Genomic DNA, 23564 nt, shown 5'->3' on the forward strand with positions numbered 1-23564 from the left:
GAGTGACTGCGCTGTGGCCGCGCCATGTTGATATGTGTATGTCCCATATACCACCTAGGGTCACAGACAGCCTTATGATCTAAGTATCTGTTGGTAATTCCTGAAACCTCACTTCTCTTCCATGTTGTTCTTCTTCTTTTAGAGCTAAGAGGCTAATTCTAGATGAATTTATGTGAGTAGTAGTGGTGGGGGGTATAGTTCTGAACATGAACTTAGAGAGCAGGCAGACCCAGGTTTGACTGTCTTACCTGCTTCTTTGGCATTGTGTGAACTGGGAAAATCACCTGACCTCTCTGAGCCTGTTTGCTCATCTGTAAAAAGGAAATAGCAAAGGAAAAACTCCTAGATTTGTAAACAAATGATTTTTTTAAAAAGGAAGTAACAATCCACAGGATTGATGTGACAGTTCAGTGAGATAATTGATAAAACTAAAGCCTATGTGCAGTACTTTTATCTGTTCTACCTCTTCATAGGAAATTAATATTTTGATTTGTTGTGAGGAGACTTGAGCTGAGGAGAGGTGGGAAGGAGACTTACAAGTGTTTTCAGACCTTTGAAGCCCTATTGAAGCCCTGGAAGTGATATGAGACGTGGGTTTTGTTGTTGTTGTTTGTTTGCTTTTTTGAGACGGAGTCTTGCTCTGTCGCCCATGCTAGAATGCAGTGGCGGGATCTCAGCTCACTGCAACCTCTGCCTCCTGGGTTCAAGTGATTCTCCTGCCTCAGCCTTCTGAGTAGCTGGGATTATAGGCACTCTCTACCACGCCCAGCTAATTTTTCTACTTTTAGTAGAGACAGGGTTTCACCATCTTGGCCAGGCTGGTCTCAAACTCCTGACCTCGTGATCCGCCTGCCTCGTCCTCCCAAAGTGTTGAGATTACAGACATGAGCCATCGCACCCAGCCAAGACGTGTTTTTTGTTGCGGAGAACAGACCTAGGACTAGTGGCTATAAGTCCATAGAATTAAATGTGGGCCTGAGGAAAGAAAGAATTGTCTAATGCTTAGAGCTATCTGAAAAATGTAGAATCGGCCTTTGGAGGAGATGAGTAAATGTCCTGTCCCTGCACTTGTCCACTCACTAGGTGCTTTATCTCCCAAGTTTAAAGTTGGAAGAAATGGCCTGTAAGGAAAGGCCTTTCCAGCTCTGAGATTCTATAATTGATGGATGTGAGAATGAAGTTGTCCTTTGGAAAACCTCACTATTCTAAGAAATATTTTCCTAATTAATATCAAGAGGAATTACAAAATGAACCAGACAATAACTCCAAACCTTGTTTTCCTAAACCCTTCTTTCTCAAGCTGTGATTCTCGCCTTTAGAGACAGGGTAATGATGATTTACCTCTTACATGACTAAAGAAACTGCTTTCTGCCCCTGCAAAGCATTTAGGTCCAATTTTAGTCATACATTCAGACCTGGGGAAGGGGACCTAAGCCATCAGTTTAACACCAGAGCACAAGACATTGAGTTCTGATACCAGAATTTGACAATGGTCTTGATACTCCCTAATGGTAAGACCTTGGGAAAGGCACTTACACGCAGACTCTCAGCCTCCTCTTCTGTTAAAAAAAAAGAAAAGAAAACAAAAGAAAAAAAAATGGAAGAGGATTCCTCTCTCTTCAGGTAGTGGAAACACCGCTGATATATATGTGTTTAACTCATGCGCTCCCCCTGGTGGTGACTATGGTGTGTGATGAGTGTGGCGGCAGCCACAGGATCGTGACAAGGGCTCCCAAGTTTATTTCTGCTGTGCATTGAGTGTATGCTGTCTCTAGACAGGATTAAGGCCTACTGGTTGTCCCTAAAAATGATGAAATCGTGTCTATTTCATCTAGACCTTGTTCTTTTTTTTTTTTTTTTTTTTTAAAGGCAGAGTCTTACTCAATGTCACCCCGGCTGGAGTGCAGTGAGTAGCGCAATCTTGGCTCACTGTAATGTCTACCTCTGGGTTCAAGTGATTCTTGTGCCTCAGCTTCCTGAGTAGCTGGGATTACAGGTGTGTACCACCATGCCTGGCAAATTTTTGTATTTTTAGTAGAGACAGGGTTTCACCATGTTGGCCAGGCCGATCTGTAACTCCTGACCTGAGGCAATCCACCCACCTCAGCCTCCCAAAGTGCTGGGATTACAGGCGTGAGCCACCGCACCCAGCTAGACCTTGTTCTAATGAGCCCTTAGAGAAGCTTATGTGGAAAGAGTAAATTGTTGCTCTTTGTGAACATTTAAACTCAAGTGGGAAGTCAGCTGTTTCAGTGGAGAATATAGAATAATGCCCCTCCCCCAACACTACCACTCAGCCTTGTTGTGGGTAGGGAGGAACTTTTCAGTTAAAAAAAAAAAAGATATTTCAATCTTTTGAACTCACAGAAGAACTCAAGTAACACCATTCCCAAATATTTTTCATCCTCAAAGCTATGTGATAGAACTGCTTACTTTCTCTTTTTTTTTTTTTTTTTTTGAGATGGAGTCTCAGCTCTTGTTGCCCAGGCTGGAGTGCAATGGCATGATCTTAGCTCACTGCAACCTCCACCTCCCAGGTTCAGGCAATTCTCCTGCCTCAGCTTCTCAAGTAGCTGGGATTACAGGCATGTGCCACCACACCCAGCTAATTTTTTGTATTTTTAATAGAGACGTGGTTTCTCCTTTGTTGGTCAGGCTGGTCTTGAACTCCCAACCTCAGGTCATCTGCCCACCTTGGCCTCACAAAGTGCTGGAATTACAGGTGTGAGCCACAGTGTCTGGCCCAGAATTGCATACTTCCTTTTTTCATTATTTGAAGCTATGGTTGCACTGTTTTGTTCTTATCAGATGTCATGTGGAGCATTTTGTTGTTGGTCTTTATCAGCATGAGGTGGGCTTTTTTTTTTTTTTTGAGGCAGTCTTGCTCTGTTGCCTGGGCTGGAGTGCAGTGGTGTGATCTCAGTTCACTGCAACCTCCAATTCCTGAGTTCAAGTGATTCTCCTGCTTCAACTTTCCGAGTAGCCGGGATTACAGGTACATGCCACCGTGCCCAGCTAATTTTGTCTTTGTAGTAAAGATGGGGCTTCACCATGTTGGTCAGGCTGGTCTCAAACTCCTGACTCAGGTGATCTGCCCACCTTGGCCTCTGAAAGTGTTGGGATTATAGGCATGAACCACTGCACCAAGCCTTTATTATTTTTTTTTTCATAAATCCTGCATAGAGATGTATCCTCTCAATGCTCAGCCCTCCCCTGCAGTCCAACATTTGAGCTGTTTCCAATATTTGCTATTATAAGAAGCATTCAAGCATTTCTGACCAGGTCCCTTTTTTCTTTTTGGATTATTTCTTAGAAGTGGAAGTTTTGAGTCAAAAGATAGAAATTATTTTTAATCTTTGTTACTATTGCCAGATTGTTTTTCACAAACTATCAAACTAATTTAAAACACCCATTCCTGGCTCACATCTGCAATCCCAGTACTTTGGGAGACCAAGGCAAGTGGATCACCTGAGGTCAGGAGGTCGAGACCAGCCTGGCCAACATGGTGAAACCCCATCTCTACTAAAAATACAAAAATCAGCCAGGTGCGGTGGTGCACGCCTGTAATCCCAGCTACTCGGGAGGCTGAGACAGGAGAATCACTTGAACCCAGAAGGTGGAAGTTGCAGTGAGCCAAGATTGTACCACTGCACTCCAGCCTGGGAGACAGAGCAAGATTCTATCAAAAAAAAAAAAAAAAAAAAAAAAAGCCAAAAAAAAATACGCCCATTCCCTTAAAACACTGAAAGTCTTTTTCACCTTAGGACTAATTTGTTACTTAATCTCTAGGTTACTAAATAGTCATCATGAGGCAGTAGGGCATGTGGGAGTCAGATAGACTTGGGCTTGAACACAGTCCTGCTACTTATCACTGCTGAACCTCAATTTTTTTTTGAGACAAGGTCTTAAAACTGTGTTGCCCAGGAGGGAGTGCAGTAGCGCAGTCATGGCTCACTGCAGCCTCAACCTACTGGGCTCAGTCCTCCCACCTCAGCCTCCCAAGTAGCTTGGACCACAGTCGTGTGTCACCACACCCAGCTAATTTTATTTTTTTAGAGACAGGGGTCTTGCTGTGTTGCTCATTCTTGTCTCAAACTCCTGGCCTCAAATAATCCCCGCACCTCCGCCTCCCAAAGTGCTAGGATTACAGGTGTGAGCCACCACACCTAGCCTGAATCTCAATTTTTTTTTTTTGAGACAGAGTCTCACTCTGTCGCCCAGCCTGGAGTGCAGTGGCACGATCTCAGCTCACTGTGACCTCCTCCTCCCAGGTTCAAGCGATTCTCCTGCCTCAGCCTCCCAAGTAGCTGGGACTATAGGCACACACCACCATGCCCAGCTAATTTTTGTAGTTTTAGTAGAGATGGGGTTTCACCACGCTGGCCAGGCCAGTCTTGAACTCCTGACCTCGTGATCTACCCGCCACAGCCTCCCAAAGTGCTAGGATTACAGGCGTGAGCCAGTGTGCTAACCTGAACCTCAATTTTTAATGGGGTTGTTTTAAGTATCAATAAGATAAAGTAGCTGCCCTGGTGTCAAATATATGGTAAGTGTTTAATAAATAATAATAGCTATGATTCTCATCCACCGAGCTCTTACTTGGGGAAGACACAAAGGAAAAGGGTTCCTCAGCTAGTTTGACTTGGCATAGGTCAGGACCACTCTGGCAAAGTAAAGATGTGTGTCTCAATTTTGACCTTTAGGCCTATAGGCTGCTGCTCAGCATCCAAAGTTTTTTGGTGGATTGTCTTGAATGGGCTCATTTTCTCTTTTTTTTTTTTTTTTTTTTTTTGAGACAGTCTCACTCTGTCACCCAGCTGGAGTGCAGTGGCGTGATCTTGGCTCACTGCAGCCTCTGCTTCCTGGGTTCAAGTGATTCTCCTGCCTCAGCCTCCCAAGCAGCTGGGATTATAGACATGAACCACCACGCCCAGCCTGAATGGGCTCATTCTCTTATATGACATGGAAAGAGAAAATGGTACAGACATCAAGGCTATCCTCCTTCCGTGGCCATTTCTACTTTCACCACCCACCCCTTCCTCCATTTCTCCTGAATAGTTCCTGCCTCATGCTGGGGACCGCATCCTGATCACGGGGGCAGCTGACTCCAAGGTGCATGTGCACGACCTGACAGTAAAAGAGACCATCCACATGTTTGGAGACCACACAAACCGGGTGAAGCGCATCGCCACAGCGCCCATGTGGCCCAACACATTCTGGAGTGCTGCTGAGGATGGGCTTATCCGGTAAGAGTCTGGTGCATCAAATGGGGCCTGTGGCTCCCCCATCCCATCATACTGTAGTGTTTCCTTCTACAGGCCTAGCTCTTTACCCCCAGCAGAGGTCCAGCCTCCTTTGTAGGTCAAGGGCAGTTGTCTGTGTACAAATTCCACTGGTAACATTTGCTTACCCTGCCCTCACCTTCCTTTCTCTTTACCCTCCCTTATACTACCTCTAGGCCCACAAGCCTCCTCTCACCACCTCAGGTTTCCAGGGTCTGTGCTGCCTCTGGGCATTCACATTACCATTTCTTCTACTTGAGATTCTCTGTCCCCAGCTCTTCCTATATCAGACTGTTTCTTATTTTGAGGAGGTCAGCTTGAGTTACCTCTTCAGAAGCACCTTCTCTGACCATCCTGTCTAAAGTAGACAGACGTTATTCCTTGTCTTTTTTTTTGTGTTTGTGAGTCTAATCATATTTATTTGTTACTCAAAAAATCTTATTTCTGACTGGATTCAGACTTAGAAGTAGAAGCTCACAGAGAGGAAAGTCTGCGTCTTTTGTAATTTGTTCCTGGTGTTTTTCTTTAGCCTCTTTCATTCTCTTGGTCAAAAGTTTAGCATATTCTGCAGCCTATTCCTTATTTTTCTTCCTATCCTGCTTCTTCAGAGCAATACACCACCATTTGTGCTGCAGGATACGTGTAGTAACAAGACACTGAATCTTGGATGCTTTGGACCTAGATTTCTTACCTTCTTTGTTTAAGGACTTTCTTACAACATACTGGCGGACATCATCTTCTTTAGAGAGACTGAAAAGTTTGTGGATTCTGCTAGCTCTTTTGGGCCCCAGGCACCGAGGCACCATAGCATCAGTCAGTCCAGGAATATCCTTCTCTCCTTTTTATAATAACCAAGTTGAGAACACTCAGATTGGCATCCACAGTGCAACCACAAAATGATTTTCTCTTTCTTTCTCCAGTTCTCCTTGGTCTGTAACAGGAATGCCCCTTACTCAGTAGCAGGCAGACACAAACATAGGTCAAGACACCCTGCTTCATGGGGAAACCTTGTTTGTCATTCCCACCACTGATTCGGACCACATAACTTTCCATTCTTCACCAGAGCATCAGCAGCAACTTCTGTGGCCATATGCTTCTCATAAAAAGTATGAAGTTTGCGTTCATCTTCCATGTCAATGAGTTTCTGGCAGCCAGTGGCTGGGAAAGAGATGTTCAACTTCATTTTGAAGCAGCTGAATGCCTCTGAGGCACCACGGAAAAGAGCTATTCCTTGTCTTAACACACTAATTGTATCCTTTATAACTCTAATCGTCACCTGTAGTTACTTTATTTTTATTAATTTTTTTTTTGAGATAGGTTCTCAATCCATTCCATTGCCCAGGTTGGAGTGCAATGGCGTGATCATGGCTTACTATAGCCTCAACTTCCTGGGCTCAGGTATTTCTCCCACCTCAGCCTTCTAAATAGCTGGGACTATAGGCACACTCCACCATGCTTGGCTAAATTTTCTATTTTTTTGTAGAGATGGGGTTTTTCTGCTCAGTGAGTTGGCAAACAGTAGCAGCAAAAAAAAAAAAAAAAAAAAAATAGAGAGAGAGAGAGATGGGGTTTCTCTGTGTTGCCCAGGCTGGTCTCAACTCCTGGGCTCAAGTGATCCTCCCTCCTTGGCCTCCCAGAGTGCTAGGATTACTGGTGTGAGCCACCACACCTGGCCTTATTTTATTTTTACTTATTGGTTTACTTTTTTGTCTGTATCCTCACTAAATAGTAAAAGTAAACTCTGTTAGAGCAACTCCATGTCTGTCCTGTTCTTGGTTGTGTCCCTAGAACCCAGCACAATGCCTGGCACATAGAGGCACTTGATACATTTCTCTTGAACAGTTGGTCAGCGGCCATATGCCTGGGCGGGGCAAGCCAGATGGAAATGGTAAAATGGACTGTCTCCTTTTCCAGCGCCCTGCATTGTTACACATTTGCCTCTACTTCCCTTCATTCTAAAATGGTGTCGTTGCCCTTCTTTAACTCCTTTCTTCAGATGTGGCCTTAGAACTTCTTCCTTATCTCCCCAGCCTGCTTTAATCTGTCTCCCTTGAGTGCCTGTAGGACTTTGTACCCTCTTTCCTTTTACAAATGACGAATATCTAAGTCATATATAAAGTATAACGTAGTCAAGAGCAAGGCAATAAAGTCAGATAGACCTGGGGTCAAATCCTAGCTCTCTCCCTCAGTTTTTGACTGGTGCAAGTCACTTCATCCCTGAACCTCAGAAGACAGAATGCACTTGGTCAGTGGCAGGTCCAACTCTATGTAGCACTTGTTGACCTTGGCTGACCAGATTGTGCCAGGGCCAGCTGGTAGAAGCTGAGCGTCTAGCGCATCGGGTAGGATCCTAAGTGCTTAGGCATAGGCACAGTCAGAGAAGGTGTCCTAGCAGAAGGTGAACATAAGCTGGGCCTTCCAGAACAGACAAGATTTGGATGGGCAAGGAAAAGCAGAGTGTATTCCCCAGCTTGAGCAGAGTTTGCAAAGGCAGAAATAAACATGGCATGTGCAGGATAAAGAATTCTGTAGTTATAATTGACCCACATTTAGAAAACTGAGGAATAAGGTTGGAGAGAGCTGTGAAATTGAGTCTTGAAAACCAGACTGAGGAGTTTGGTAAAAGTAAACTTGTGCTAAAAGTATTGAGGAATCTCTGCAATTTTTTGAGCAGGAGAGTGATGTAAAACAATATTTTAGGTAGAGCAACCTGGTGAAGATGGCTTAGAAAGACAAGGTGAACAGCAAAGAGGTGATAACAGATATCTAGGCACGAGGCGTGAGCATATGAGTGATGTCCCCCTACCCACCACTCTCTGAGGATACCTGTGTATTGGCAGCACAGTTTCCCCGTCTGGAGCAGTGGGAGTTTGCTGCTGTTTGGTTGACTTTTTGGCATTATCTTTACTGCATGGATGAGACTTTTAGGCTTGCCTTGGCCCATGGTATATCTAGATAGCTCTTAGATGATCTGCAGATTCTCTTTTCTGTCACCTCCATACCTTGCTTCATGAAAAAAACTACATTAGAAGATACAGTCTTAGAAAGCTTCCCCAGCTCTGCACTTACTAGCAGTGTTATCCCAGGGAGGTTATTCAACATCTTTGAACATCAGTTTCTAATGATACCTAGGGATGACATTAGGATTGAATTAAGGGACAATACTGTACATAAAGCACATTTTCACTAAGTGTTGGTAATCAGTAGTAGCATAATAGTAGCAATAATACTGATATCTGTAGAATAGGTACAGTAGTATCTACCTTAGGAGTTCTAGTAGAATAAAATGCAATGTGTGAGAAGCCTACTACAGGTGTCTAGCACACTGTGGGCACTCAAGAAATGGGAGGTTTTTTCACATTCTTATTTAGAAATATGTCCAAAGTCCCTCCCAATCCTCTTGCATAACAAGAACTTGTCTTTTCCCCTGCCTTCCACACAAAGACCCCAAACCCCAATTCCCTAACTCTGTCCTCTCTCACAGCCAGTATGACCTTCGAGAGAATAGCAAGCACTCGGAAGTGCTGATTGACCTGACAGAGTACTGTGGCCAGCTGGTGGAGGCCAAGTGCCTCACCGTCAACCCCCAGGACAACAACTGCCTTGCAGTCGGGGCCAGCGGACCCTTTGTGAGGCTCTATGACATCCGCATGATCCATAACCACAGGTATGAATAGTTCAGCCTCCTGTTTCCTGTGGGTAAGACCTGGAGAACCTGCTGCACCTTTCCTTCACTGCCATTGCAATGCCCTCTTCTATCACAGCTCACTGCAGCCTCAACCTCCCAGGCTCAAGCGATCCTTCCACCGCAGCCTCTCAAGTAGCTGGAACTATAGGCACATGCCTCCTTGCCTGGCTACTTTTTAAATTTTTTTTGTAGAGGTGGGGTCTTTCCATGTTGCCCAGGCTGGGTCTCAAACTCCTGAGCTAAAGCAGTCTTCCCACCTCGACCTCCCAAAGTGCTGGAACTACGAGCATGAACCACTGTGCCTGGCTCCTTCTTTTTTTTATTTTTTTATTTTAAGATGGAGTCTTACTCTGCCTCCTAGGCTGGAGTGCAGTGGCGTGATCTTGGCTCACTGCAACCTCTGCCTCCTGGGTTCAAGCGATTCTCCTGCCTCAGCCTTCCAAGCAGCTGGGATTACAGTTATCCACCACCACACCTGATTAATTTTTGTATTTTTAGTAGAGATAGGGTTTCACCATGTTGGTCAGTCTCGAACTCCTCACCTCAGGTGATCCACCCGCCTTGGCCTCCCAAAGTGTTGGGATTACAGACATGAGCCACTGCACCAGCCTGGCCCTTTCTTCTTTATGAAATGGGCTTTCTTTAATTTTGTGATTTTTAAAAAACTTAATCCTTGCTTATGTTGGAAAATATGAAACATAAAATATAAAGAAATTACCCGTAATCTTTTATATAAATCCCTTATAATTTCCTTATATTTGTATATTCTTATAATTTCTTACATAAATCTTTTATAGTGTCCTTCTGAAAGAAATCACTGATGTAATATTTCCTGCTAGTTCTTATAATACTCAGAACCCCCACAGCACTCCCAGACCTGAGTTGCCTCTCCAGCCTGGGCTTTCCATGATTCTTGTGATGGATGCAGGAATGTCTGACCTGCTTTACTTTCATTCATGGGCTTGGTAACCACTGCTGCCCCACACACACTGCATGTCTTGGAGTGGGTCTTGAGCCTTAGCTTGCTTGTTTGTAAAATGGGAAAGATAAGGTGATCATGAGGACCCAGAGAGCTTATAGGACCTACTTGGTAAAGCACTGTATAGCTGTCTAGTTGGTGGGCCTTTAGGGTTGCTTAGGTAAGGAAGAAAAATACCTCCTGTTTCTCAGATACAAATATAAGTTTTCTTCTAGTGAGTGTGGTCTGGTCTAACCAGGGGCAGTGCTGGGACTTTAACCTATGATTTTCCTTCCCACCAGAAAGAGCATGAAGCAGAGCCCTTCAGCAGGTGTGCACACCTTCTGTGACCGGCAGAAACCCCTTCCAGATGGTGCAGCCCAATATTACGTAGCAGGTAGGACTCAGCACAGCTCTGGCCCCAAACTTATGGCTAGATGCTGACTCTTTTGGGGGCAGTGCAGGGAGACAGCATGGCATGGTGATCAAGAGCAAGGGTTTTAGGGTCAGGCAGACCTGGGTTTTAATCCCAGCTCTACCACTGACAAGCTATGTGACCTTCAGCACATTACAGAAAAGAAACTCATTAAGGTTAAGTAAAATTAGGTCATAATGACTAAATGCGATAAAGTATATAAAGCAATTATCCCAGTGCATATAGCAAGGGCTCAACACTTGTAGCTGCTTTTATGATAAAGTTGATTGGTATCATTTTTGATATGTCTGACTTCACACAATCTCATGTCCCTTTCAGGGGGACTGGGACCCTAGTATGACTGGGCTATTCCCTATAGGTCATCTGCCAGTGAAGCTTCCTGACTACAACAACCGTTTGAGAGTGCTGGTTGCCACCTATGTGACCTTCAGCCCCAATGGCACAGAGCTGCTAGTCAACATGGGAGGGGAACAGGTATGCACAGCATAAGGTGGCTCTACCCTATCACCATTCTAGCAGCCAGGGCCGTGTACCTTACATTCACTGCTGAGGCAAACAAGACACAAGAGCCTTATGGCAAATGATGTTACAGTGAAATGTGGGGGTGATGTGGTATCATTGTAGTTCCCAGAAAGGTGTCCTAGCTCAGTCTTTTTATTTCATTTTTTCTTTAATGATATAGATAGAAATATGATAGTATGGTATTTTGGTTAAGAATATAGACTTTGGAATTGACAGACTTCTGTTCAAATACTGGCCTGCTGTTTACTAGGTGTTTACTGTGACTTTGAGCAAATCTCTTTATTTTTCTGAGCCTCAGTTTCCTCATCTGCTATTTTCCTAGGAGGAAATCCCTGGGGCTCAGAGCATGCAGCTCAGAGCAAGCTGTGGGTTAGGGCCAGCTTTGGGAAGTGTTCTTTGATAATAATGGGTTGCTAAACTTTCTGTTTGGGTGTTCTCTGGGTACTTCATAAGCCTGGCATATGTTTATTTACCAACACGGAGCACTTACTCTGAGACTAGCATTATTATAAACATAAGAAAGACAAATGGGAAATATGATTCATCCTCAGGCTGATAGGAGACATGGCAAATGAAACAGTTAATGACATTACAAGACAAGGCCTGAATACATACAAAGGAAATGGGAAGCAGAATAGATGAGGATAAGCCAGACATTCCTGCACCTTTCTGAGGACTCATTAAAAGCTCAGGGTAGTGCTAGGGTAAATGTAAAATGAGACATTTGGCTTTGTGACCTTTGAGGACTTCTTCACCTTAAACCTATGATGTGTGATTTTTTTTTTTTGAGACAGAGTTTCACTCTTGTTGCCCAGGCTGAAGTGCCTGGCATAATCTCGACTCACTGCAACCTCCGCCTCCCAGGTTTAAGCAATTATGCCTCAGCCTCCCAAGTAGCTGGGATTACAGGCATGTGCCACCACACCCGGCTAATTTTGTATTTTTAGTAGAAACGAGTTTCACCATTGGTCAAGCTTGTCTTGAATTCCCGAACTCAGGTGATCCACCCACCTCGGCCTCCCAAAGTGCTGGGATTATAGGCATAAGCCACTGTGCCCGGTCTTCTTCTTTTTTTTTTTTTTTTTTTTTTTGAGACAGGGTCTCACTCTGTCACCCAGGCTGGAGTGCAGTGGTGCGATCTTGGCTCACTGCAGCCTTGACATCCCAGGCTCAAGTGATCCTCCCACCTCAACCTCCTGAGTGGCTAGGACCACAGGCACACACCACCACACCTGGCTAATTTTTGTATTTTTTGTAAAGACAGGGTTTCGCCATGTTGCCCAGACTGGTCTCAAACTCCTGGGCTCAAGTGACCACCCTCCCACCTTGGCCTCCTAAAGTGCTAGAATTACAGGCTATGCCACCATGCCCAACCAAATGTGATTCTAATTAATGACAGTATTTCAAGCAGGGCTTTGGGTAGATCAGAAAGCCCACCCTGAATGCCAGAGCTAGGAAGATTTTCCAGCCTGAGGTTTGCGGAAGACACCTCCTGGGGTAGCTTGATGGTTCCATGCTCAACACTCACTGTGTTCCAAGACCTAGCTAGGTTCTTGAGAAGCCACCAAGGCCTGGTTACTGGTCCAACCACATCCTTTCCTCACAGCCTTTGTCTCTTTTTTTGCCCCCTCAACTCTAGGTCTATTTGTTTGATTTGACTTACAAGCAGCGGCCATACACCTTCCTCTTGCCTAGAAAATGCCACTCCTCAGGGGGTAAGTTCTCCCTTAGGGTATCTTGCTGAGGCGGTGTAGGGGAGCTTCAGTGTGTGCTACACCTGCTGAGAAGCCTGTCCCTTACTCTGGACTGTGATCCTCCAAAAAGAGCGGGTCTCTGAAATAACCCTGTCTATGCAGTAAGAAAGATGACAGTAGAGCAGAGATCTCTTCAAGAGCTTTTCATCACTGCCCTTTTTGCTTCCCTCTGAAAAGACAGGCTCCTTCCATGGCTTGGCTCTTGAGAACCTGAAGTAGTTCCCCTCCCTTTTGTATCTTGGCTCAGTCTTCTCACTGACTTCTTCCTGGGGCCTACACTTGATTTAGGCACCTTCTCACTCCATTCCCACCCCCAGCCCCAGCTGAGTAATGCCACGGTGAAGTTGTGTCCCTCGCAAGCCAGCAGAGGGCGCATAGGCTTTTCTTTATGTCAGAACTTGCTTTCTGGGAATGGATCTTATTCTGGGAGAATAATCCCACAATGGAACCATCAGACCCCATGGTGGAAGCTGGAGGGCTGCCAAGAAGAAATGGGACCTCTTCCTGAGTTGTTGCTTTCACTTTCTCTCTATCTCCTGCCAGAAGTCCAGAATGGCAAGATGTCCACCAACGGTGTGTCCAACGGTGTGTCCAATGGCCTGCACCTTCATAGCAATGGCTTCCGGCTGCCAGAGAGTAGGGGACACATCAGGTAAGGTCAACTGCCTTGTCCAGCCCTCCAAGCCCCAGTTATACCATATAGGCTGGAGGGAGGGACATAGCCTGTAAATCTTCCTGACCCACACCTAGTCATGCATCCCAGAGAGAAAGGACCAAGGAGGGTGGCTAGTGTTTCCAGTGGCCCTCTGCCTGGCAGAACACTAGTCATGCTCAGACTGAAGCTTTAGTCTCTTGGTACCAGTAACTGGGTCAGGACCCAGGGGCTAGCTGCCTCTTAGCACTGAGCTCTCTCCAAAAAAGGGCTGCATATGAATGGATTTTCCCATATATTATTCCCCATCCTATAGCAGATCCTTGCCTCTATTCTCTGCCAGGCACTCTGCTGGGCTTTGAATACAAAGGCACTCAAATTCCCTAGCCTTGAGAGAAATAGAATTCTCTAGACAGCGATCCATAGGAGGGACTCAAGTGGTCATAAAGTTCAGCTCAGCATGGAGGCAGGTGGTGTCAGCTACTGTCATGCCCAGGAGTTTAAGTACAGCTTCATTTCTGCCCTTCTTCTTTTCACTGACTGAGAGTATTTGTAGTGGCACCTATTCCCTATCACAGCAATAGGTAATAGCCCAGGCCAAGGCAGTGATCCCCTCTTCCAGATGGCAGTCAGATTCTAGGGGCCAAGAAAACCTGGGTGGCCTTCAGGCCATGTTACAGACTCCCTGAGGGGCTGCTCTGACCTTCTTTGACTGCTCTGACTTGGCTGTATTTCCTCTGCAGCCCCCAAGTAGAGCTACCCCCATACCTGGAACGTGTGAAACAGCAAGCCAATGAGGCTTTTGCCTGCCAGCAGTGGACCCAAGCCATTCAGCTTTACAGCAAGGCTGTGCAGAGGGCCCCTCACAATGCCATGCTTTATGGAAACCGAGCAGCAGCCTACATGAAGCGCAAGTGGTGAGTGGCCACTGCAGGGGGGACACGGGTCAGGATAAGGGACAAAGCGACTGGACCAAAAGGCAGGGGCCTGATGGAGCCAAGTTGCCAAGGCGTCCAGGGAAGGTGGCAAAAACATACTGCTGCCTCTTAGGGCTTCTTGGCCTCTCCTCCCCACCTCCAGGCTAATGGTGGGCAGGGGCCTGACCCATTAATCAGGAAGTCTCAAGCACTAAGGAAGCTCACAGTTATGTGGAGCATGTTCAAAGCTAGTTCCTACATGGCATATTATTATAAAGTTGCTGTGGCCCCTGGGGAAGTAGGAGTTGAGGATTGTTAGTCCCAACTGTTAGAGAATTGGACTTTGAAGAGCAGTGGAATCTTGCTAAGTGGAAATGAGGTGTTTGGTGAATTCAGTAAGTATGTGTCTAAAATATTCTGCAGTCCCTTGCCCCATTAAGGCTTGCTTTCTGTGTACTTAGACCCTTTGGACTGAATACAAACCAGATCCCGGAGATCCAAAGCTGGCTATGGGTCACACTAGAGTATGGTGCCTGGTAATAAAGAAATAGATCCATATCCTAAAGAACCCCTCATCTTTGGAGACCATCAGGGCCCCCAGCCCTTCTGCCTGCAGCACCAGCAGGCAAGCAGACATACAGACCCCCCCACACACCCCCCAGCCAGGGCCAGGACTGAGGATGGATAGAGCTGGGCCCACAGCCATTTCTGCTCCGTCTGGCATCCGTCGGCTCTGCCCAGACAGACAGGCCAGCTGGTGTGCCATCGTCTGGCTGCAACTAGGCAGGCCAGAGAGGGAAGCTTAAGAAACCCACCCAAGTCAGCAGGATGGTAGTGCTAGGTGGGGGTGGGGAAGATGCTATCCCCCCACCTTAGCTGAAGCATCAGGAGTTGGCCAGGGGCTCAGGTGGCAGCCAAACCCAGAAGATGACTGTTTTGGGAGAATCCTGAGCTGATTTACCTCTCTGTCCAACAGTTGGGTAGAACTCAGTAGTCCTCATCCAGGTTGTAGGCTGAGAGCTCAGCTTTACTCCTGCATTCTCGCTAAGAGAGGTTGGTGATTTCCTAATCCATATGTGCCCTTAGCATGTTCTCTGTGCTCCTACTATGTGCTAAGTACTAGGAACACAAAGTTCTGTCACTCTGAGTTCCTGTGCTTGACCACCCAGCCTCTGGACGGGGTAAAGTGGTGGACGTAGTTCAGCATTAAAGAGGCAGGAAGCAGTGAATCTTGTGAATGGTCAGGTAAAGGGCTGTGGGCATCAAGAAAAGTTGGGTCGCTTTAGCTGGGGAGCAGGGAAGCATCAGAAAGACATGGTGTCTGAATGGGCTTTAAGTGTAGGCAGGCTTAGACAGGAGATGAAGGAGAGGAGGGGCCTGTGGGGGAAGGACATTCCAGGGAGATGAAATGGTGTGAACAAAGGCGTGGGGGCGGGGGACTGCCTGAGAGCTTGTTTGCAGAACAGCAAATCCATTTGGCTGGAGCAGAGGGTTCGGAAAGGGACTGGCAGGAGATGAGTCTGTGAGGTAGCCTGGGGCCGGCCTAGGGAGGGCTTGGAATGCAGAGTGGTGACGTTGGCCTCGATTCAGTGCATGATGGGCAGCTACTGGAGAGTTCTGAGCAGGAGAGGGATGTGCCGAGGGCTGTCCTTTCAGGGAGATTGATCTGGCAGCGAGTCTAGGAAGGGTGAGCCCTGGGGCCAGCCTGCTGTCTACCCCCATCCCACATGCCTGCCAGTGACCCCTAGAATGTCACATTCTGTCCTAGGCCAGTCTCCCCAGGGCTGCCATCTGCTCCTGGATGCAGTGGGAGCTGTCACCCTCTGGCTCCTGGCTGGCCTCTGGTCTGGCTCTCCCCAGGAGCTCAGAGGGGCACCTTGCAGACAGTAATTGGGTTTCCAAACAGTGCCTGCTCCTTCGTCACAGCCACTCATCCTGACGCAGGCCACGCCATTGAAGCAGCTCTGTTTCCTGCCTGCCCCCACATGGGCTGAGTTGCTGGTTCCTGGTCTAAGCATGGCTGCTCCGAGGACTGGGTGCTCCCTCTGAGTGCTGCAGGAGAAGGAGGCTCAGGAAGGATCTTCCCATGTCAGGCCTGCTTTAGCCATGCTGGATTGTTGTGAGCCATGCCTTTGGTGGAGGGGCCATTAGCTCTAGGGAGTGCCTCTTACTGCTGCTTGGCATAGTTGGGTCCTAGGCCTACCCCAGCCCAGCTGGAAAAAAAGAAAAAAACAATGGTTTCTGAAGAAGCAGCTCCTGTGGCCCATCTTGCTCTCCAGACAAGAGGCGAGGACAGGTCTGTGGGTGCTGGAGGAGTGTGCTTCCTATATTCTGGCACAGGGTGGGAGAAGGAGGGGCTTCTCTGACCTCCTTTCACTTCCTCTTTCCCCACTTCCTCATCAAAAGCACTCCCACTTCCCTTCATCCATGCTTTAGGAGGTTGGAGAAGTGAGTGGGGACGATTTGGAGCTCCTGGTGTGCACAACCCCCCTCACCATCAGCTTCCAGAGAGCTGACTCTGCCAGACTGTCAGGCCCCATCCTCCAGCCCCAGGAGGTAGAGGCCACAGCTGCTGTGGATCAGTCAGCCAGGACAGAGGGGGGTCTGGCTGAGGGCTTGCTGCCTGCTGGTCAGACCCTTCGTCCCCAGCCTGGCACTTCTGGCTTCCCCAGACCACAGAACTGTCTTTGAGGGCCCCCTGCCTTGGACATGGCTTTGAAGGCTAGCTGGGGGTGATTTGAGGAGGTGGATGGAGGAAGAGAGAAGGAAGGCTTGGGGAGCCTGTGGTGGGCAAGGTGCCAGGCCTTCTGCTGCAGAGCTGCGGGTGCCTGGGGTGAGCCAGTATGCAGTTGCACTCTGTGCCCAGCAGAGGGCAGCCTGACACCAGCTTTTGCCACCCTCAAGACCTTAGGGTTTCCTGGCTTGCTCCTTAACATACTGTCTCCTGATGGGGGAGGCCTGGGTTGAGCCAGGATTGTCTTCATCCCCAAGTCCCCTTGCCATGAGACTTGTCAGCGGTGGGCTGGGGTGACCACAGGAAGCAGAGGAAACTGAGTGGGGACCCCTCGCTTACCCCTTGCTCCACCTCCGAGCCACTCTTCCCTGCCTTCCCAGGGATGGTGACCACTATGATGCCCTGAGGGACTGCCTCAAGGCCATCTCCCTAAACCCATGCCACCTGAAGGCACATTTTCGCCTGGCCCGCTGCCTCTTTGAGCTCAAGTATGTGGCTGAAGCCCTGGAGTGCCTGGATGACTTCAAAGGGAAGTTTCCGGAGCAGGCCCACAGCAGCGCCTGTGATGCATTGGGCCGCGACATCACAGCTGCCCTCTTCTCCAAAAATGATGGTGGTGAGTGGGCACTGAGGAGGGGTGCTGTTACTGTTTCTCTTTGAGGTGCTGCATGACATTCTGGAGAGGTCATGGTTCTGGGATTGGAGAGGCCTGGGTTCAGCTGTTGACTCAGAAACTATGCAACCTTGGGGCAGTTACTTGATCTCTCTCTGTTTCCTTGTCTGAAAAGGAGACAGGCCAACACCTCCCGTTGAGCATTTCTGTTGAGAATCAGCATGTTTAAATGGCATGTTGAAAGCACTGGGGGAGTGCCTGGTGTCCAGGATAGGAGGAAGCTAAGCTCAGTAAGACTCCCGCTAGGCATTCTCACCTGCTCAAACAGGGCCCTGGTGGTTCCGCGTGGGCATCTGAGAGGCAGAACTGGTCGTTGTGTTTGTTCCAAGTGTACTAGTACACAAAGAGCACGAAGCCCTGCCCACCTTACCTCAGTGTGCTGGAGAATGAACTGGGCCGTTGGCGTGTTGTCTGTAAACATGAACAGTGAATTCATGGGAGGCAGACATGGATCTTCACCTCTCTCCTTTGCCATTTACCAGCCATGTGATCAATTCATTTGTTTAATGAATAGTTATCAGAAACCTGCCATGTGCCAGGCACTGTGCTGGGTCCTGGGAACAGAGCTGTGACTAAGTCACATGGAATTTCTGTGTTTATGGCATTTGCAGCCTACTGAAGGAACCAAGTGATAAAAGAGAAACAAAAAGTATGACAAGTGCCAAGGGGACCTGAATGGTATAGGTTTTGGGGGGAGCTTAATAGCATTCTGGGGTTCTCTAGGAAGAAACATTTAAGCTAAGATCTAAAGGATCCAAAGGAAGCATTAACTAGATATAAAATATAGCTGTGTGGCTTAGCACAATGGTTCACACTAATAATCCCAGCACTTTGGGAGACCAAGGTGGGAAAATTGCTTGAGGCCAGGAGTTCAGTATCAGCCAGGACAACATAGAAAGACTCCATCTCAACAAAAGAAAAATTTAAAAAATTAGCCAGTGGTGGTGGCACACACTTGTAGTCCCAGCTCCTTGGGAAGCTGAGGCAGGAGCATCACTTGAGCCCAGGAGGTCAAGGCTACAGTGAGCCATTATCACATCACTGCACTCCAGCCTGGGTGACAGCGCAAAATCCTGTCTCAAACAACAACAACAACAAAGTATAGTTGTGGGAGATGCAGAGCTCCTGGCATACAGACCATCATACTCCAAGGCCCTGAAGCAGGCAGGAGTGAGTCACTTTTAAGGAACTGAGAAAACTTGTGTGATTTTTGCCTGTCACTTAACTGATCAGTGTCTCATTTGGGACCCTAATAACTTGTCTTCCAGAGGGTAAGGGCATGATCCTTACTGCCTTAAGCACTATGAATCTGTTTGTAAAAGTCACCCAGGGCGAGCACAGTGGCTCATGCTTGTAATCCCAGCATTTTGGGAGGCTAACGCAGGTGGATCACCTGAGGTCAGGAGTTCAAGACCAGCTTGCCCAACATAGTGAAACACTGTCCCTACTAAAAATACAAAAATTAGTCTGGCGTGGTGGCACACGCCCGTAGTCTCAGCTACTCAGGAGGCTGAGGCATGAGAATCGCTTGAACCTGGGAGGCAGAGGTTGCAGTGAGCTGAGATTGCATCTCTGCATTCCAGCCTGGGTGACAGAGTGAGACTCCGTCTCAAAACAAATAATTTTTAAAAAAAGGCACCCATTCTGTCTTTGCTAGTGCCTTACTCTGTACCCTGCCCTGCCTCTCACCTCCACAGAAACAGACCTTGAGTCTCTGCATCCTTGGGGCTTCCAGGCCCTCATTTAGGGACCTGAACCAGGAGGCATCAAAGAGAAGGCATCAAAGTTCTCCTCTTGAACATCCTCAGAGGCTGGATTCAAAGATGTATCTTCCTCACAACCTTTCCCTAATTTTCCAGGATAAGGGTGGAGGCAGGTAGCTCTATGTTGTCAGACTTTGGACTGAAAACAGCCATGGGTGGGGAAAATAGGGAAGGAGAGAAAGGAACAAGACTCTTATATTTTCTGGATATCTGCCCCCAGAGGAGAAGAAGGGACCTGGTGGCGGTGGCCCAGTCCGCCTCCGAAGCACAAGCCGCAAGGATTCCATCTCAGAGGATGAAATGGTGCTGCGGGAGCGAAGCTACGACTATCAGTTCCGCTACTGTGGCCACTGTAACACCACCACGGATATCAAGGAGGCCAATTTCTTTGGCAGGTCTGATGCCCTGAAGAGAAGGAGGGGGCAGCCCAGTTGGCAGCAGGAGATTGAGTGGGGAGTGTTGGGGCATAATGGTTTTAGAGAAGAATCTCAAATCCCTGCTCTGCCTCTGTACCCTTGGGCAAATGGCTTCACCTTTGTCAGCTTCAGGTTTTTCATCTATGAAGTGACCAACCTACCATACCCATTTATGAGGCCATAACAGGGACTAAGAATATAATCCAAATAGAACCTCCAGCACAGTGCCTGGACTACTTCTTTATCTCCTACCTCCTTCTCCCTCTGTCTGCATGGTCCAGAGCTTGGTTTCTTTATCTGCATTCAAGGAGCCTCCCTCTGCTTGGGAGTATGAGGCAGCAGCCCTCCAAGGCTGGGAATCTTGGCACATCTGTTGTGTGCTTAAAACTGCCCTGGGTACTAAGAGACAAACTCTGTGTTTCAGACACCATCACCCCCACCCCTCATTTGTAGCTGCACTTTCTTTGGGTAGGTGAGACACATGAACATGAATCAAGAATCTCTCCATAGGCTGGGCACAGTGGCTCACGCCTGTAATCCCAGCACTTGGGAAGGCTGAAGCAGTAGGACTGCTTGAGCCCAGGAGTTTGAGACCAGCCTGGACAGCATAGACCCCTATCTCTACAAAAAAATTTAAAAATTATCTGGGTGTGGTGACATACACCTGTAGTCCCAGCTATTCAGGAGGCTGATATGGGAGGACCAATTAAGGCCACAGTGAGCCATGATCATACCACTGCACTCCAGCCAGTACTTAGAGATCCTATCTCTAAGAAAAAAAAGACTCTCTCCATCAAGATGCCCTCTAAATGTCAATGGTGTGTGAGGGGCTGTAGTATCCTAGAGGTGTCCTTTAGGATTTGGGAGTCTGGATGTCAGAAGCCTGAGATTGCTCAGGGAAGGCTTAGAACAGGGTATTTTAGAGACCTGAGAGATGTAAGATGGTCCTGGCCCAAGGAGGTAACAGTGAACTTTGGGGGAGACCGCCTTGGAGAAATCCAGGCAGTCGCTGGCCCTGGGTTTAAGAGAACAGTGACCAGGGCTCTGCAGTCTGGAGAGGATTGCTATGTACATGGAGTTCTGGGTCAAGTGCAGACCCCAGCGTGTGGGGGACTGAGTGGCTGTAGACTTTTATTCCCCCTTTACCTAGGCCATGCAGCCTCTACTTGAGGCTGTAGGACAGTACCCCACCTGACCTCCCTGCCCTTTGCCCCCCTGCCAGCAACGCTCAGTATATCGTCAGTGGCTCTGACGATGGCTCCTTCTTCATCTGGGAAAAGGAGACGACCAACCTGGTCCGTGTGCTCCAAGGGGATGAGTCTATTGTCAACTGCCTGCAGCCACACCCCAGCTACTGCTTCCTGGCCACCAGCGGCATCGATCCTGTTGTGCGGCTCTGGAACCCCCGACCAGAGGTGAGGGTGCAGGCATGGTGGCCAAAGCCAAGCAGAGAGGTGGGCAGGGACTCTGTGGAAAGCCTCCTAGGGAGCCTGCTAGGGCTTGGAAGAGAAATGAGGAAGCTGCTAAGAAGAGTAAGCTGTTCTCCTGGGGCCCAAGGCTGTGTCCTCAGGTTCTGGAAGCTCCAAATGCAGTGGCAGTTCACCAGAAGCTGTGCAGAGGCCCTGGTCACAAGGGAACTATGCAGGCTTTGGCATCCAGTAGGCCTAAGTTTGAATCCAGTCTCCTCACTCACTGCTGAGAGACTTCACCATCTCTGACCCAGGCTTTTAATCATCTGTACATTGGGAATGGGAATCACAGCACCACCTTGAAAGGTTGTGGTGACGAGTAAAGAAGCGATGCCTGTGAAGTGTCCGGCCCACAAGGACGCTTAGAACAGTGTAGTCCCCTCCACTCCCAGTGTGGGTAGCCAGGGAAGCTGACTTGGTGCCTCCCCTTCCCCTCTGCCCTACTGCCTCCCTCTTCCCAACTAGCAAAACAAAAGTCAAGTAGTATGTCTGATTCCCAGCTGTGACTTTTAAAGAGGGGACCCCTATAGGATTCCCCTTGAGGGGAGAGGAGAAAGAAAGATGAAGGAAGAGTTGTTAAGGCAACAAAACAGAAGGGGGTGGGGGAGTTGTATCTGCCCTTTGCCCCAGGTATCCCAGTATGTGTGTCCAACATACCCTGGTGTGTACTGTCCCCCATGTATATCCCAGCATGTTATGAGCTGCCTGTATATCCTGATGTGGCATGTCCCCCCACATATATTCCACTGTGAGCACCAACAATATGTAACCAAGATTGTGTGTTCCCCTCCACTCATATACACCTCCTTGAATGTACCTGTACCTCCCCCAATAGATAGTTTAGTCTGGGTATTTCCCTCCCACGACCCTATGCATGTATCCTGGTGTCTCCTCCTCCTTGAGCCCCACATGTGTTGCCCCTTTCTCCACCACAGAGTGAAGACCTCACAGGCCGAGTCGTGGAAGATATGGAGGGTGCTTCACAGGCCAACCAGCGACGCATGAATGCGGACCCGTTGGAGGTGATGCTGCTCAACATGGGCTACCGGATCACGGGCCTGAGCAGTGGGGGTGCCGGGGCCTCTGATGATGAGGACAGCTCCGAGGGCCAGGTGCAGTGCCGGCCCAGCTAGACCCTCCAGCTCTGGTCTCCAACCCCTGCTACTGGCTGGACCCTCTGCCCTGGGCAGGAGGTCAGGGGTTCTGTTTTGATTTGTCTTCCCCACCCGCCATTTTTTCCTTTCCCCTGTTTTGTTTGTTAGTTTGGCATTGGGGGTGGAGGTTGCTACAACTTGCTGGCTTTGAGACTCTTGGGCTGATTGTCCCCTGACTATCCCCAGCCCTGAGCAAAAGAGCAGGAAGGGACACTTTTCCATATGCCCCCCCCACCTCCTGCTTCCATGTCTCTGGAGGGCTCTGGCCTGCCTCAAAACCCCTTCTGCCTCAGGTGGGGAGGAACAAGCTGAACTGTCTTCAGGGACTGTCCTGCCCTTCAGCTGGCAGCAGGAGAGGGAGTGGGATTCCCAGTTGGTAAGGGCTCGCCTTGGCCTGTTGCCACTCTTGCTCCCTAGCCTGCAAGGCTAGCTCCCCTGTGGTCTTCAGGAAAGGTTTTGAAAAAGGATGGGTCCCACCCTCCCTCCAAAGCCACCAGTGTTAGAGAGGAAGCAAAAGGAAGGATGGGAGCCCTGGAGTAGGAAGGATGGGAGCCTTGGAGTAGGCAAGACCAGGCCACCTGCTGAAGTCGCAGTGGAGCAGCCTCGCTCCTCTCCTGGTCACTAGCTCTGGCCCTGCACCTACTCTCACTGGCCACCTCTGGGGGCTCTGTCTTTCCCAAGGGCCCTGGCAGAGGGTGGGGCACTGCACCCTACCCCACCCATCCATGCCAGCACTTCTGCACTACGGCCATTCTCCTCTTGGGCGCTCCTCAGCCTCACTGTGACCTTTCTGCCAGAGCTCCCAGCCAGGCCTACTTTGCTGAGGTGGCGCTTCCTGCTAAGGGCCCGTCTCTGCCCTTTCTGCCCTCCTTCCCACCCACATGCTGAGCCGCCACAAAGACCAAAGAAGTGATGGCTTTTCTCTGTCCCCTGCTGCTCTGAGGGTAGAGGGGTGGGTCTCCTGAGCCACTCAGATTGGAAAGTCCCTTACTCAGCCCCTCCCTTCCTCCCCAGCAGCCCCAAGCTTTACACTGGATGCAGCGATCAACCCACCACTCACCAGGCCTCCCTCCCCTCTGCCCCCTGGCTGTTAGCTCCAGCTCTTCCAAGTAGTTGGTTCGTCCTTCCTTCTCTCTCCCTCCTTGC

At 48.6% G+C, this 23564-nt stretch overlaps 1 protein-coding gene and 1 pseudogene across 3 annotated transcripts in view; one reads left to right on the top strand and one right to left on the bottom strand.

Annotated features, from left to right (window-relative positions):
• WDTC1 (WD and tetratricopeptide repeats 1) overlaps window positions 1-22658 on the top strand; it is an 80158-nt gene extending 57500 nt beyond the window's left edge. For all 3 annotated transcript variants that reach the window (XM_012439789.3, XM_064363529.1, XM_012439788.3), the window contains 11 exons: window positions 5059-5246; window positions 8767-8949; window positions 10231-10325; window positions 10723-10838; window positions 12526-12601; window positions 13184-13292; window positions 14036-14209; window positions 17324-17559; window positions 19600-19774; window positions 21018-21210; window positions 22200-22658. In XM_012439789.3, the coding sequence (XP_012295212.1) occupies window positions 5059-5246; window positions 8767-8949; window positions 10231-10325; window positions 10723-10838; window positions 12526-12601; window positions 13184-13292; window positions 14036-14209; window positions 17324-17559; window positions 19600-19774; window positions 21018-21210; window positions 22200-22397 (1743 nt within the window). In that variant the 3' untranslated portion in view covers window positions 22398-22658. The remainder of the gene's footprint in view (window positions 1-5058; window positions 5247-8766; window positions 8950-10230; window positions 10326-10722; window positions 10839-12525; window positions 12602-13183; window positions 13293-14035; window positions 14210-17323; window positions 17560-19599; window positions 19775-21017; window positions 21211-22199) is intronic.
• On the bottom strand, window positions 5721-6465 carry LOC110567786 (small ribosomal subunit protein eS6-like; annotated as a pseudogene).
• Window positions 22659-23564: the final 906 nt, after the last annotated feature.

The sequence above is a fragment of the Aotus nancymaae genome, unplaced genomic scaffold (assembly GCF_030222135.1).
Source record: "Aotus nancymaae isolate 86718 unplaced genomic scaffold, 86718_ANA_hifiasm-v0.15.2.pri h1tg000053l, whole genome shotgun sequence".
In the NCBI taxonomy this organism is placed as follows: domain Eukaryota; kingdom Metazoa; phylum Chordata; class Mammalia; order Primates; family Aotidae; genus Aotus; species Aotus nancymaae.